The sequence below is a fragment of the Strix aluco genome, chromosome 3 (assembly GCF_031877795.1).
Source record: "Strix aluco isolate bStrAlu1 chromosome 3, bStrAlu1.hap1, whole genome shotgun sequence".
NCBI lineage: Eukaryota > Metazoa > Chordata > Aves > Strigiformes > Strigidae > Strix > Strix aluco.
Window position 1 is genome coordinate 129,644,099 of NC_133933.1, and position 16,506 is coordinate 129,660,604.

Consider the following 16,506-nt stretch of genomic DNA (forward strand, 5'->3'; position numbering starts at 1 on the left):
AAGGTGACTATTGCCATGTGTCCCTGTAGCATCATGCCCTTGAATACTCACATTTTGGGAGCCCTCAGGCATTTCTCCAGATTTGCCCTGAAACTTCCCTTGCATGGACCCAGGACAAGTCAATCAAAAGACCTCCACTTACTTTCAAGGCCTTTGGGTGCATCTGTTCCTTTAGGGCTTACTGGACTGGGACCCATTTTATTTCCAAAAGGAGAGCCCTGACATTAAACCTTATTAAACCCTTCAAACACACTTGAAGCAAAAATTCAGTCTGAGTTCAACTTCTCTCTTTCTGTGTAAAGCTATTTAACAACTTTGATTTAAAACAGAAGGCTTTGCCGGAGGCGATAGCACTAGGTGTCGGAATATACTTTAAGTAAATAAGTATGTGTAAAATAGGAAGGGGACTGGGGCTTAAGTATTCATAACCAATTTGGGGGGGAATCTGTGATAAAAGAGGGCATTTGGCTCAGTGCTAGGATGTGAGACCATCCCACATGTGATGGATGCTGTGACATGTCTCTGCAGCACCCATCACTTTGATACCCTCTCCAGCAGCCCCTGATACCCTGCTTGCTCCCTTACGCAGCACGAAGATGCTTCCCACATTAAAATAAAAAAAGGGCATTCATACCCTGGTGCTGAAGAGGTCTTTGAGTTTTTTTCTGGTTTAGGACTCTACACCTCGCAAAATAATTGACAAGTAAAAACATGAACATGATTTCCACAAGCCTGGCTCAAAACTGTAGTAGCTCCCGCTACAAAACTATTCTCTGATTTACTGAGCACAGATCTGGAAATAGGGATTCTGCAACCTGGATATCCAGGGGAGCCCCGCAGCCCATGGGGACACAGGCAAAGAGGGGCTGCCTGGGCAGAACTGCTGAAAAAATTGGGGTTGTAATGAATATACCAATGACATATTCATGACTATTTTTGCAAATAAAAAAATGTTAGCCAGGCTCTGGCTAAGCATGGATATTTCCGTAGCAGCCCAGATTTGGGAAAGTTTGAAAATTAGTGGCAGAAAGCAGGGCTGTTTAGGGCTAGCACTTTCTTATTATTTGTTTCTCTTATTCTGGTTATGGTCTTTCAGTCTGTGAGTCAGAGGAAACTACTCTGCAGCTAGGAAAGGAAAATAGTCGCAAAGATGAATCCTAGAAACATTCCCCGGATTGAGCAACACGGGTACAGGCAGCTCACGTGTTTTTGGTCTCCGGAGCTTTAGCTGCAGTGATGCCCTTGCCCCAGTTTTCTGCCCCATGCATCTGCTGGAGGTTATCACCCTGGTATCTGTCAGCAGGATGAGATACACACCTGCAGCTCTGCCATGTGGTTTCACAGTCCCAAATATCTGCTTAAACCATCAGTAAAAAGGAAATTGAACAAAGACCGTGGACGATGTCCTGGAGGAAGTGATATAGGTATATGTCCCATTCAGCTGGCATTGCAACCAAAGCAATCATTTCAGAGGAGCTGGGAACATTACTCTGAAATTATCAATCACAGCTCCCTGTTTTATGTATCAGAGCCCCCAAATTACCAGCCGCAAGTTAAATCATCCTGCAAACTTCAAAGCTGAGGGAATTGGAACCTAAAAATCCTGCAGCATCATTCTTTTATTGTCTCTCTCCAACTATTTGATGGATTTGACTCTTTTCAAAGAGGGGTTGATTTGTAGACTTTCTTTAAATAGTGAAAATTATCTCGGGCTGAAAATAATTTCTGCAATGATTGTGGTTAAGTGCTGGAACAGGTTGCCCAGAGAGTTTGTGGAGTCTCCCTCCTTGAAGATTTTCAAATCTCGACTGCACAAGGCCACGAGCAACCTTCTCTAACTTCAAAGTTAGAGGGGACACTTGCTCCTGAGACCTCTAGAGGTCCCTTCCAACCTAAATTTTCTTATCAGTCTATGATATGATCCTCCCCAATGTATAGTTTACAAAATAAATCATATGCGTCTTTCGTGGTTGGTGTATAGTAAAGCCATCTGTGCTTTAAAACAGCTTTAAACTGCCTTAGAATATGAAATTATTACAGTTTCTCCTGCACAGAAGACAACTAGCACTATCATTCTTTCTAGTAGATATTTCAGTAGCTAATAGTATTTTGCAAAAAGCAAGACTTTCTAATATAAATGGATGTTCGAGTATCATCTCCTCTCAAATATGTGCATCTAAAGAATAGGGTTTTGAATTCACATAAAGACCAGTATTTTCTCTGAAATGGTGGTTATCATGTATATGAACTAGAGGTATTCAGAAATTTTGACTTGACTTGACCCTTTGGCTTTAAAGGCAATAGATCTTGGCTAATGCTGTTGAGAATCTCACTCACGGAGAAGTTTAATATAGGACTCATAAGGATAAGGAAATAACAAGCCAACAGGAATGTCTGGATGCTAGAAAACATGAAAAGAGATTGAAGCAGGCACCAGTACAGTTTAACTCAAAAATGTTAATATAGGCCAAGTAATGCAATTTTCTCACCTTGATGAAATTACCGTTGTGTAATCTTGTTGTGAGTGACTCCTAAGCGTGATCCTGGATCGCAGTGATGTTATGGTAAGTTAGAAGGTGGATAAAGGCTCATATTGGAGTTCCAGGTTTAGCATCGAGATGACAATAAATTCTGTGTCCGAAGAAAGACAGTGTCCTCTGTGACCTATTAGTCTACAGAGCTCATTAATGATGTCATGCTGCACATTTAAGCTTTTAAAATGTCTCTAAGGCATGGAATAAGCTTGTTTTCTGTTCAGCAACATTCTCCTCCAATAAGCAAGACAGGGCATGGAATGGAGATTATTAATTGTTTAATAGGAGCTGATAGAAGCAATTAACTAATATGGAGTAGTTGTACACTGAAGCACATTTACTGGGCAGGAGAGGGCAGAAACTGCAACACTCGATGAACACACTTTTTGCTGCATTTTATTCATTCTTGGGTATAAACCGTATCAAGAAATGACAAAAGAAGCAAGATATCAGAAAGCTCTGAGAATCCCAATTCTGAAAATCAGGGTGCATCAAAATTATGAGAGATTTAGTCATATGTGGTTGGGATGACGTATGAGGATGCTGGATTAAAGGAAGGGTTTGTGCACTGCTTGCTTATGAGAAGATTTAAGGTGCCCTTTCTTGCTTTTGAGATAGCAAGTGAACTTTCCCAGTTTAGCAATGGTCCCCAGCATGGTTTTAGCCCAGCACAACTAGCAGTGGTGTAAATAAGTCCTGCACACCCTTTGAGGATTAGCCCAGGCCAGGAACCATTCCCTAGAGGTGGTTTGGATGCAGCCTCTTGTTCAGGAGGAGTTTGATGTCGTGGAGGCAGCCAGACAAAGCTGTGGTATATCAGCACCTGAATGGGGCCCTGTAGTTACTCCTTTGATACTCGAGCTAGGAACAATAATTATCCATCTGTGAATCCTTATTGCTAACTTGCAACATTATAACAAAGAAAAAAATCACTAACAAATGTTGATATTGAGCACATTAATTGTGATGGCAACTGTAAGTTTGATTTTGATTTTTTTAATAGACAGCATTTTACTTTCATGCTCCCCTGTTGCTTGAGCGCTGCATCTTATATCCCTTTTATATCTGTTAGAATGAAAATAATTCATTAAAATTAAAAAAGCGGGCCAAAGCCGCAGCTGGTGTAAATTGCTAGAGCTCTGTGGATGCCAGCTCGCTCCAGCTGAGATCTGGCCTTACATAACCTCATTTTAAGGGTATGTTCAGGCAGCCTCTGCTGCAAGCCTTCCAACCGAGCAGTTACACATGTCCTCATTTCCTCCCTTCCAAGGAGTGGGCTTTTAAACTGTAAACACCCTCTAGTGCATAAGGATAATGGCCCCTTGCAAGAGTTAGCAGGCGTGCCTGCGGAGGAAGATGGCAGGAGGGTGAGCTGTCAACTGAATAATGCACCCAACCCACCCTTCTTCTTCCAGGAGTGGGCACCAGGGAGAAGGTTGGTGCCACGGGATGGTGAGGGAGGTGGTGTCCATCCCTGCAGTGTGCTTTGCTACCATGACACCTAGGATATAACCATACTGCCATGGCAAAATAGGGTTGTCCAGAGAGAAGTGGAGCAGGTTAATGAGATGCTGGGAAGGGTGTTGTACCTGTTGTCCTTCTTGTCTTGATAAATCCTGCTCATCCAAAAGGGCGTGAAAGGTGCTGCAGGTGTAAGTTGTAGCAGAGTTAATTTTCTGAGCTCCTCCTTTCCCTCGAGGTCTGACTTCTCAAGCATGCTCTGCCGTTTTTTAAGCCAGGATTTACTTCTCTGAAAGCAGTAGTAGGCTTGTCTGTGCTTGGTCAATAAATGTTCCCCAACCTGGAGTTGCTGGGAGTGGACTGAGTACCTCAAATCCTATTCCCTTCCATCTTTCTATATACCTATACTAGTAAACTGGGCAATTTCAAAGCCTGCTCATGGTCACTGTACCTTCATCATGCTGCTAAATTGTTAGTATAATCACTAGATTGGTCAAGACTTATGAGCACTCTCCCAGGTAATCATAACCTGGGCATAACCTGGGCAGGGTTCAAGACTCTATAGGGCCCAGGGATCATTCCCAATACTGAATATGAAGGCAGCCATCTGGTTTTGGAGGATGAGAGAGTTCATTTCTGTGGTCAACCTTGGACCATTGACCTCAGGAAAAGTGATCAGGCCGCTGTCCTTTGTTGCCTACTGTAGATATAGTCTGAGATTCCTGACCTTGGTCAGCTTGTGGTTATGTGGGACAGGCCAGCAGGACTCTTCTTTCCTTAAAACATAGTCCAGGGCCTGTGCTGACATGCCTTTCTGTGCTCCTGCAACCCCCCCTTACACATCAGCATCCTCTTCGTTTCAAGACAGCCTGTTGCCTGAGGCATCCTCCTACACTTTCTGCTGCTGATATTCAGAGCCACCTCTGTAAATTGAACAGTGCCAAGGCACAGGCACGATCCTGCAAGAGTTCACCCTGTTAAATTGTCAGCACAGTCTCTGGCAATTTTGGCCAAGGCCGACTAGCATGGACATAGCCACGTGGAGTCGAGTCATGCCAGCTGGCCAAGGACAAAGGCTGGTCTTTGGTCTGCTTTGTTTAATGGTGCAGACAGAGCCTCTGACTCCATAATTCTATCTCTGGACATTTCTGCTACAGTCCTCGCTGAGACAGCTGAGCAGCCTCTGTCATCCACATGAAGCATCTTTTTCCACAGCACTTAGGGTGGGTTTTGTTTTTACAGTAGGAGCACCTCTTCTTCTCCCTTCTGGTGGCATCCTGGGGCTCTCTCCAAAGGTTGTTTGACCATATTTATGGAGCTGATGGCTTTGGCTCCTTAAAAATGTGCTTAGATGCAAGGACAGCAGTGACTTTGCCCCACGCAGTGTGTGTGCTACTGCGACATACGTAGTAAATAAGCGTGAGGGTAATTATACCAACAGGAATTCTGGGAACTCTGCCAGAACGAAGGGGACAGCCAATCCTTTGTGCATTTAAAGAAAATCACCCTGAATCCCCCTCCCAAGCCCAAAATATTTCTATCTTTTGAAGCCATGAAGGGACTTAGAACTAAAAATATACACATACATACAAATACACACACTCGTATATAAAAATAGCCAGCATTCAAAAAATAAAAAGCCCAAAGTTAGGCTCCTGTATCCAAAATTAAGCAATTAAATAAATAAATTAGCCTGATTTTCAAAAGCACAGAGCGGTGAATGGCTTTCACTGACATAAGAGGAAGCATCGTGTTGCTGAAGATTGAAGATCAGGCCTCAATATGGATTTGAAAGTCTAATTATAGAATCCTGTTTGCTATCAGCTTGACCGAGAACAACAAATTTCAGGTGAAATGACATTGATTCTTTTTTCTTCAGAGTTTGTCTACACATAACCAGTGTTAGTAAAGGTAGGAAAAAGCCCTCAAACAAGTATGTAAAATGAAACATATACTGGAATAAAACCACTTACACCAGCGCTGCACATTCATGTTCAGAAATATAGGCATTACCAATGTTACAGCTAGGTGAAATTTTATGTTGGTTAATTAGACAGGTATTTATTAGTTGTTGAAAGCCTACCAGGTAGAAATACTGCTTTTCCCAGTTACTCTTGCACTTTCTCTGCTGAATACTCACAATCGACTGGCTTCAAGGAGGAATGGGTTTTCAGTCCTCCCTTTTCTCTCTTTGTCAGATTTGGGTCTGAAGGATGCTAAAGAGAGAGCACCGTCTTTTTGCATGGACCTAAAAGAGAGTACAAAGAGAAGTTAATTTCCCTTCAGCTGCAAATGCTCCTTGAAGCTGTTTTGCTCACGTGCTAGTCACTTGGGAGGCTGTGACCTTTTGCTGGCCAATATTATGTCAAGGGATTCCCAAGGTCACAGTCCCATGTGGCAGTTGGGTAGGGATTTGTCCTTCTGGGTCTTCCAGCACAAATCAGATTGGGCAGGGCTGGGCTTTATGGTGTCAGGGAAATATGTCCACCCTGGATTGAGGACCATCAGCAGGCAGTACTCCACTCCTGTGTTTGTGTGGTGGTGTTTAGAGGCTGGGGACAGCACTAAAAGAGCTGCGTTCTGAAGCCAGAAGACTTTGGGAGTGCCCTTTTGGTGCTCTGTGACTCAGTTTCCCCTTCTATGGAAGGGCCACAGTACAGCTGGCCTTTGCAAAAGGTTGTGGGCTCAACAGTCAAAAGACATTTGTTGTTGGTCATTGCCATTGTTCTGACCATTGATGGAGACAGGATCAGGGCATTATATTAATCCAATGCATTTTTATGTCCTTTTATGCACGCTGCCTCCACGAATAGGTGGCATATCCTCTCACTGTGGCCAGTTAGAAACATTCATGCTTAAACTGTGTGGATGGTGGTGAATCCCTAGAGATCAAGGAGAAATTATTGCAGGACATAGTGTCCCTTCTGTTAGTTTCTTCTTAATTTTTTTGTGTGACTCAATGCCGTTGTTATAGTTTGGTTCTGCCAACCTGGAGTGCTTGGAACAGTAAAGCCAGTCTTAAAAATAACCAAAAACTGGAGACAGCTGGTGGGGACAGCAATGTGGAAGAGTAGAGGTCTAGCAAATGTGAGCTGTGAGAAGGGACTGAAAGAAATTGTTTGGGTTTTTTTTTTTTTTTGTCTGGAGAAAAGAAGGTTTTACAGGGTAACTGTGTGAAAACAGATAAAAGACTGATGCAAGGTGAAAATGAATAAATTCTTCTCCTTGTCCGTGGCTGGGATGATGAGAAATTAGTGGCTTAACCTTCAGAAGAGGAGTTTAGGTTTCATGTACTAGCAGGAATGGGAGCTCCTGGGAAGGGGAGGCCATGCAAGACTGCAGGACAGATTAGGTGAATATCTCTCTGGAAAGAGTTTGGCAAAAGGTGATGCTGTCTTTGCCCATGGGCAGCACCTTGTGGGCACCACCACCTTGGGTTTTGCCAGCCATGTGTTGCTGATAATATAAAAAACAGTTACATGCTCATTTTCTCTGCTTTCTTCATGAGCCATTACAACTTGCTCTCTCCAACCTTGCCTTTCCTGCTAAACTGCATTTATTTAATTTATTGCATTCATGAAGGGAAGGCAGGATTCCTGTGTCATCCTGCAGCTTCTGGGGCTGGGGTCTTTCAGAGAAATGCCGAGTACAGGTGGTGGCCTTGGGCATGTTGGGGACTGGTGTCCATGGGAGAGCAGATGATCCACGGGCATCTCCACCCCACTCGGGCTCTGCTGGGGATGTCACACGAGTGTCACCAGTGTCGTATGTGACTGGCGTAGCATTTTCTCGAGTGTCGAGCCCCATCTGGTGGCTTTCCTGCGTCATTTTTTGTGTCCTTATGTCTTCTTTTGGGATTACTCATCTTCTGTGCTTGTGAACTGCGAACGGGAAGGAAGGACAAGGTGCCTGAGAAAGGACAGGGCTTGCGGAGGTGCCTCTGCTTCTCTCCCAGCTCCCTGTCCTTGGGTGTAATTCGGGGATACAGATACAGAGGCTGTCGAGGTTTATGTCCTTTCCTCCTGCTCTTCCTTGCTGTGCAATCTCGCCCCGAGTGGCAAGGAATGATCTAATCATTTTGGCGAAACCCCAGTTTGTGCTCTGAGCCCCTCCCAGAGCTCCAGAAGGCACTTCATCCCACCGTCATGCTGGCATCTGAGGTGGGACAGATGAACAGTCCCGGGAGGGGATGTTTCTCTCCATTGACTAGCTCAGATGACCAGCTTTAGGGTCGGCATTAGGTGAAACGATTGCCACCCCAAATTTCAGAGCACAAGGTTACAGCCACCACTCATGTTGAGAAGGAAAAAGATACAATATTAGATCATTAATATCAGCAAGCATTAGGAAGGACCCTGTTAGGAGGTGCTTCCTTTCTTAAATATCATGAGTCCTGTGACATCTGGGCACCTTGTGCTACCCTGACTGGATCATCTCTGTTTACAAAGATTGGCCAAAGGTTCCCTGAAGGACATTGTGTCCCCAGAGTGAGGTTTGCAGGTCTCCTTGCACACCTGATATGGAAACAGAGGTGACAGAGCAGTACCTGTCCATGCACGAAACACCTCCTTCTAGTCCAACATTGCCCAAAGTCTCAATAGCTGACCGGTGGCAGGTTGTGGCCTTTTGCATTTGTGGGTCACACGTGCTGAAGGTGAAGGTGGTGTCTCATTGCTCCAACTGTGATGAAATAGGGTCAAATCTCTGGTGTCTGAGGGGGAAGCTCCTTACTAGAGTGCTGAAGGAGCTTAGACAATCTGTCAAGCCACCACCAAGTGTGATGACCAGTATTTGTCAAGTAGCTTCTCTTCTCATCATGAAAACAAAGTGAGGGAGTTGCTTTCTTGTGCAAGTGCTTCATGAGTATTTCCTACCCCGCGCTTCACATTTGGGTGGTGCAAGTCAAAGGTTTCCTACTGTTGCAATACAAAAGCAGTCCTCAGATCTTGCAGGAGGTTGTGTTAGAGCTGTGCAGACACCTGTGTCTACCTCAGATTCCCTTTCCCCCAGACAACTCTCTCTCCCCATACAATTGGCCCACATCCCCATCTCCTCAGGTTTTGATGCATACCGAAGTCTCACACTCAGCTTTTCCTCCTTTTTCCTGCAGGTATATCCGAACTATGTACCTGGGGATCCAGAGCCAGAGGCGGAAGGAACACCAGCGGCGTTTCTACTGGGCTATGATGTACGAATATGCAGACGTAAATATGTTGCGCCTCCTGGAAACCTTCCTCGAGAGCGCCCCTCAACTGGTGCTACAGCTCTGCATAATGATCCAAAAGAACCGTGCAGAAACATTACCATGTAAGTGGCCCCCTCGTCCCCTCCTCCCCATCCTCCCAGCCTCCCCCCTCTCATCCCATGCTCAGCTACTGAGGGGTGTTTTGCTAACTGTCCTCCCTACGCAACCTGGCATGTGAGGGGCTGCCACTTTGGACAAATCTCATTCTAGCTCCCCGCTGCGTTCGCTGGGTAAAATTTCTGCTCGTTCCACTGAGAAAAACAACAGTATCCATGAAAAGATGAGATTCAGCTCTTCCACACCCAGTCCAGTGTAAAAAAATGATGATGTGGTCAGGAGGAGGCAGAGAGTCTCTGCTGCTATGGCAAGTGTCACCATTCATTTGCCACCTGGCACTGGGCAAACACAATCATTCTCTGCCTCAGTTTCCCTCCTTACACAAGTAGGATGATAAAACTGGCCGGATTTGAATTTGTGTTGCGAGGACAAACGGTTCAATGCCTGTGCAATGCTCTGATGGTGTGAAGTGTAGTATAAGCAGGGTTTTTTTGAATAGCTAAATGCTGTAGGACCTTTTCTGAAGAGTGCCCAGGAATTGAGGTTTAATCTTTGGTACCATGGTTCTCAGCAAGTTGAAGAAAAGAGAGGGGGAAGGCAGTGGAGGGGATTGTGTATGGACAGAGATGTTGTCGTGCAGGTATCACTGCAAAGGTAGATAGATGAGCAGAGCCTTGGCAGCAACTACAGAGAATAGTTTGCCAATTCTGATGCTGCAATGATGTCCTGAGCATGGGGCATCCACCCCAGTTGAGAGGCATATGCCCCTGTCCCAGCCCTGGGGTAAGCAGCTCTACCAGTCTATGCCCATGAGCATGCTGGCTGCCTGAGGGTCACCAGCTGGAGGGACAATTGTCCTTTCCAAGGACCAACAGTGGTATCAGCTGATGAGCTGCTGAGTTATTCAACCCCTGCTCAATTCACACACCAGGGATGACACTCAGCTTCCCAAAGACAGCCTGTTTGTGCCATGCCATTTTTTACAGACCTGAGGAGTTTCTTGGAGCTGAGATTGGAACTGGGCAGTTCTTCAGGGTTAAGTTTTGCTGGTTGGACCAAGGTCACCACTATCTACAGCATCAATAAGTCAGACTGCTCTCCCCTTCCTCCATACTTTGTACATGTCCATCACAGTTGTTTATAGGAGAAGGCCTCCCCTCTCCTATTTATGCAGGTTTTTTTCTGAAACCTCTCATCACGAGCTCGCCAGGCCTCCAAAGTGCTGACATGATGAACATGCCTTTCTACAACTCCTGCTAGAACTGCTTACATTTGCCAGCACCCTTTTCCTGCTGCTTCCAACATTATTAACCCTACTAAAAATGTATAAATGATAACCTAAGAGTCTTGCCAGGGCATTACGCAGATTGTTGGATTCGCTACAGAAAACACTGGGTGAAATTTGATGGCCTCTGTTGTGCTGCAAGTCAGACGACATGGCCAAATAATCCCCCCAGGCTTTCAAATCTGTGGCTTTTTCAGTTTGCCACTTCCAGGCATGGCTGCCTAATCCACTGAACAAGCTGCATCATTTTCCAACCCCCTCCCTTCTTCGGCTATGCAGTTCCTCCGTTCCTCCACCACAACGAGCAGGCTGCGATCTCTTCCAAGGCAGCGCACGTCCCCGCCTGCCTCCCCGAGCCCTGGAGGGCTCTTTGCCTGCCACGCTCCAGCAGCCAAGCTCTCAGGGTCCCCAGTGCACCTTCTCCCTGCCTCCCCCCTGCCTCTGCCAGAGATGCGGTCACGCATCTCGGGGCTGCGTGCTGAGCAGCGGGCGCTGCTGATGGATACGAGCAGCAGAGCTTGCTCAGCTCTCCTGACTCAGGTGCAAGGTTTCCTAGAGCTCCTCCATGCCCATTCCGTGCTTCTGTCTTCCTCCTCCTCCCGGCCAGTGTGTAATTATGTAAAAGGAAATTAAATGCTGAGAATAGCCGTTATGAAAGGGAGCACCAAAGATTTCCCTTAAAGCAGGCAGAAACCAAAGGAAGATGGATATTGTGAGGAAGGCAGTGTGTTTAAAAATCAAATCAAGTCTCTCCTGGCTCATCATGTCTATGTGAGCATGGCTCGTCACAGGAAGAGGCCAGTTCTGCCTCTAAACAGGGACAGTATCAGCTGCAACACTGAGGGATGCACACTGGCGAAATGGCCCACAGCAGGGCTTGTAAACCCAGGTACAGCCCGTGCTAATATGTCCAGACTCCAGCTATTTCCATAGGGTTCACACAGTCTCTTATGGATTCATTTAGTGCTAGAACAAGGTCAATTTACCATTTTATGTGGCGTACATCCCTCCTCCAAGCCCCAGTCCTCCCTGCACTTAAGACTGCAATGCTAAGCCCAGTGCAGGAAGCCAAGCCAGGCTCCAGGCTTCTCCAAATGGGTCAGAAGAAGGTCTCCTTCTTCTCTTTAAGGAGTTTTAGAAAGGGAGTTACTGGAATGACTATCAGGAAGTTTTGCTTTTTTCTCCTAGTCCCCGTGTTAAGGTAGGTGTTGAGGTAAGAATAATGAATACACTGGAGGTCTTTACTCAAACCCAGAGTTTGTTTGCTCCAGAGTTGTTTAGGAGCATGGTGATAGAAGGAGCTGATCTTGCCTATTGTAGTTGCAGTGAGTAGGGGGTACTGCGCGGACTAGTAGAAAGGGATGCAATCAGGTTAACGCTTAATTTCCAGGTTTCCATATCTATTGGGTGGGCAGAAGAAAGAAAAGCCTCCCCATACCTTGCAAGAACCATTTTACCCCGAGAGGTACCTGTTTGAAAGGTTTGGGTGGAACCTGTATTTATTGCTCCTTCAGCACTCAAAACCAGAGCCGTTTCACTAATGGGCCCCTGCTCACCCAAGAGTTAGCATCTCCTGCATCATCTGGCACCACCAGCAGCAGAAGTGCTGGAGCTGGAATTTGAGGTCAAGTCCCAGCCTCAATAAAGCTTGGGACAACACCCCTGGGATTTCATGAAGGTCTGGATTTGTTCCTTCATCATATCCCTAGCACAAGGCAGACCAGATCCCAGCTTAGCTGCCGTTGCCCGATGACTCGGGAAGAGCAGAAAATAGCACAGAGAGAGGCAAGAACTCGGCGTACTCCATCAGATGATCAGATCTGACCTGGAAGGTGCACGCTGAGAGCCTGAGCTGGGGTACTTTGTGCTGTGGCTGCTGGGACAAATGAGTCGACATCAGTTCCCGAATGTGCACGTGGAAGGAGCTGATGTTGGTACGCCGGCCCTTAGTGAGCCATTCATCTGCTACAGCCACAGATATGTGGGTCCAAAACAGAGTCAATGGACGGTGAGGTTGGAAGGATGCCTCCAAAACATGGACCCAAAGTGGCTGAAGGAGGTGAGGTGAGATGCTCACCCTCCAGCAGCAACTTTCTCCAGGGAATCTACACAGAAGCTAGGTGATGTATTTAGACCTACCCTTAGGGTTAGGCAAAAGAAGGTGATGGGACTCTGTAGAGGATGCACTGCTGTCCCTTACTCGCCTTAACTGTCTCAAGATTTAGGAGAGGATGGAATGAAAGGGTGTCCATCTCTCTCAGATTGCTGGACAGCACTGGCCAGAAGACTTCCCCTGATTTAAATAACATGGTGTATTTGCAGGGGGAAACATAATATTAACAAGAAAAAAAGCCCACCAACCCAGATCTTAATTTCATCATCAATTCTAGCAGATAATCCACCTCAGTCCTTGCAGAATAAACCATCCTTAACCCACTTCACCCTGCAGAAGTGCCTGTTCCTCTGCACTGAATGGAAAGGAGCACATATAACCAGCTTAAGGGAGACACCCAACTTCTAGGCAGTTAGTGAGGTGAGAGGGATTCCAGTTTTTCAGCATAAATCGCCTCTTAAAGAGATTTCCTTTTACTTAATTTTTTCATGTGGCTACTTTAAGACTTAATGAGATTTAGCAGAACCTCTAACGTCCTTCTACTCATGTCACCAGTTCTTTATGCAAAGCTTTTGCTGGGAATTTGCCTGGACGAGGCTGCAGTTTTCAGGGCAGAGTTTCTCCCCACAAAAAGGACTGTCTATCCACCGATGGTGTGCCTGTCTCCTCTGTAACCCTGCTGTTGATCTGAAAGAGATTTGCAGCATAAGCCTTCATTTTGCAAAGTACTGTTGAAATCTCTGGGATTTTGAGAGGTGTCTGCACTCTCTGCAGCCCCCAATAAGTAGTCTGAAGCTGCTTGTGTATTTGAGAAAAAGCAACACCAGCTTCAGTTTTTCTGGGGGTGTTGCTCTTTTAAACAGAGTGACACAAGTTAGGCCTAAAAGGGATTTTAGACATCTCAGCTACAAATATATGTTTGCTGTAGAGTTATCCTGGTGGAGTTTGTAAATCTTCTTGTCCCTCCCAAAGCTAAGTCCGATCTTTTATCATGTCCTCACTCCTTCTGTACCATGTCTGGGGGCCATGTATGATCAGGGCTTGTCCTTTTTTGCAGGGGCACACTAAGATGCTTTTCTGTCACTTAGTTTAGAAGACTTAACTGGTCTTTGCAGGGTATTGAGGGACAAGCAACATTGGTGGATTAGCCATTGTCCTCACTGCCCAGAGAAGGCATCCCCCATTGAGCTGAGTGAGTTCAGGATGAGCCAACCTCAAGTTAAACCCTCCTGCACCTGAGTGAGAGGATTCCTGTGTGGGTGATAATGAATTAAGTCCAATGCGGAGATAAATTTCTCAGTTAATTTTCCCCCAATGTCAGGCCAATAGTTAATCAATAATATGCTGTGAATAATGGATATGCTGTGAAGTACATGCTGTCTGAAATGTCCTGTTAGATATGTTCATACGATAGGAAATATCTGAAGGCACCACGACTTGTTGAGGAATCTGAATGGATCTGAAACCAAGATCATATCGAAAGGACAACACATAAATGGATTGCTTCGTACTCAGTCCCTGTCCCACTCAGGCCCCAAAGATCAAAGTAAGCTTCTTAGCTGGGGCAACCAACTTAGAAAGAAAGCCTTCAGCCTTTAGTCACCCAAGGGTGTGATTTTCAAACATGAGCAACACTGGCCTGAACTGGCCTGAACATAACCAAAGAGACTAAAATTCCCATGTCTCCACTGAAAGTGGAGAAGGTACTCATTAGATTTGAAAGTTCATCCTACAAGTAGGACTACTAACCTTGAAGAAGCACTAGAAGTTATTGCAAGATCCTTCATGGATCAAGGAGGTACGAGCCAAGCAGGTACGTCCATCAGAGAGCTGAGCAGAAATGGCACCAGCAATGGACATTCATCATCACCACTGTTGCCCTGTTAGCATGGGCCTGACATGGTTTTGCCTTGGACCAGCTAACTCTGAGCCAAACAATCCCCAAGGAGGGCTTGGGAGTAAACACAAACCAGGCACCATTCCCAGCAGGCAGTTGGACATGGCCACCTTCGGATGCCAGGAGATGGGATATGTATGGGGCCAGAGCATGCCTATTGGCTGCCAGGCTGGAGATCCCTGCAAACACTCAATTCTTAGCAGAGATGAAGCCACAGAAGGCTATGGGTGGGAGATACCATGCTAGATGGAAAAGCATGTGTAGGGGAAAGTGCTTGCTGCCTGTTTTCCACAGGTCACTTTCAGTTTGGATGTAACTAAATGTGTACATTCCAACAGTGCACAAACATGAATCCAAAAGTCCAAATTCAAATCTCTGTGACCTCACTACACAAAATTGTCCCCATTTGTGTAGAGTCCTGTATCCAGAGTTACCCATCATAAATAAGCTGTGGTTCACACTTTCTACTCAGGCTTCAGATTCCACAGGGCTCAGTACAAAAAAGACTGACATCTCATCTACAGACTCTGTTTGACATGGGTGAGACATTGATGCAGGCCCAAGCAAAGTTCTGTTCCTCCAGAAGCAGAAATCATCTTTTCTTTTTCCTGAGAACCAGCAAGATAACTGCAGTGTATGCCTAAAAAAGTCTTTGACTCATAGAGACCTCAGCAACAGGAGATGGGGTGGCGGTAAGGTCTACTAGAGTCACACTCTGGGCTTTGACTTGGGCTGTGAGGCAGATCATAAAGAAAAAAGGGATGCTAAAACTTTGCCCATGGGGTTGAAGGCATATTCTTTCTTCCTCTCTCTCATGCCATTCCTTGGGGAGTAAAAGAAATGGGAGACATCCATCACCCAGACCTGGTTCCCCGTGACAGAAGAGGCATGAGCAGAAAAGCTCATTGCCATGTGGGCAAAGGCCCCCACCAGTTGTGTGCTTGCTGAAGGGGCTTGGCAGGGAGGAACTGAGGTAATTTGCATTGAAAGCTTGTCCTGATTCAACCACAGTTTCCCTTTAAATGTTCATCAGCAGACCAAGGAGGCACCTCACAAAATGCCCAGATAGCTCCAAACACATAAGCAGCTCGCCTGGGAGGCCACTCATATGACTCCAGTGCTTTGCCAGACTGGGGCATATGGCTCTGTTCCTGCCTTCCCCTCCTTCTCACCAAAGCCGGATGACAGATAGCAATTTGGTGCCCTGCTTGAAATGAGTCGCTGGTCCCAGGCCAATTCCCAGCAGCATCAAAAAGCCATCTCCACAGTTGGCAGTGGGCACTGAGGACGTCTTGCTCTGGCATGCTGAGAGCAGGCCAAGCCCGAGGCATGCTGGCAGTGAGCGGCACGCTTGCCCTATCATCGGCCGTATTGTCCCAGCGCGGTGGGGAAGGACTGGGTCCAGGAGCCTTTGAAGCCAGTGACAGCTTTTTTTTTCCAATGGGCTTTGGAGCAAGCCCGAAGAGAGACGTCAGCCCTTAGCCCGTCCCCACCTGCAGCTTCTCTGTCCACCACCTTGCCATAGCTCCCGTTCTGTTATTTTGGAGTGCTGATAAAACCCCTTCTGTTCCATACCACGTGCCACCATCACACATATGACATGCCACAGCCAATAAAGATGAGTCACCATTCACAGGACAGCACTGGCAGGTAGCCAGTGCTGCCAATTTTAGGCTTTGTAAGACTGTGGTAATCATTGGAAGGGGGTTACATCATCAGAGCACTACACAAGCATCAGCCCATGCTGTTCCTAAGAGCTGCAGGCCAGCTGGGAAACTGAGGCACAGAGGAAAGAGGTTTGAGTAGCCTAAGGTCTTGGGAAGGATCTCTAGGCTGCAGGCTCCTGGGGAGCAAGTTCATGCCAAGCAGATTCCAGGCAGGAAATTAAGGCTTTTTCAGGGAATTTTATGCTAC

At 46.2% G+C, this 16,506-nt stretch overlaps 1 protein-coding gene across 1 annotated transcript in view; it reads left to right on the forward strand.

Moving 5' to 3' along the window:
• Positions 1 to 16,506, forward strand: part of XKR6 (XK related 6) — a 184,735-nt gene that overhangs the window by 153,087 nt on the left and 15,142 nt on the right. The window contains exon 2 of the mRNA XM_074820278.1: positions 9,106 to 9,302. Coding sequence (XP_074676379.1) covers positions 9,106 to 9,302 — 197 coding nt within the window. The remainder of the gene's footprint in view (positions 1 to 9,105; positions 9,303 to 16,506) is intronic.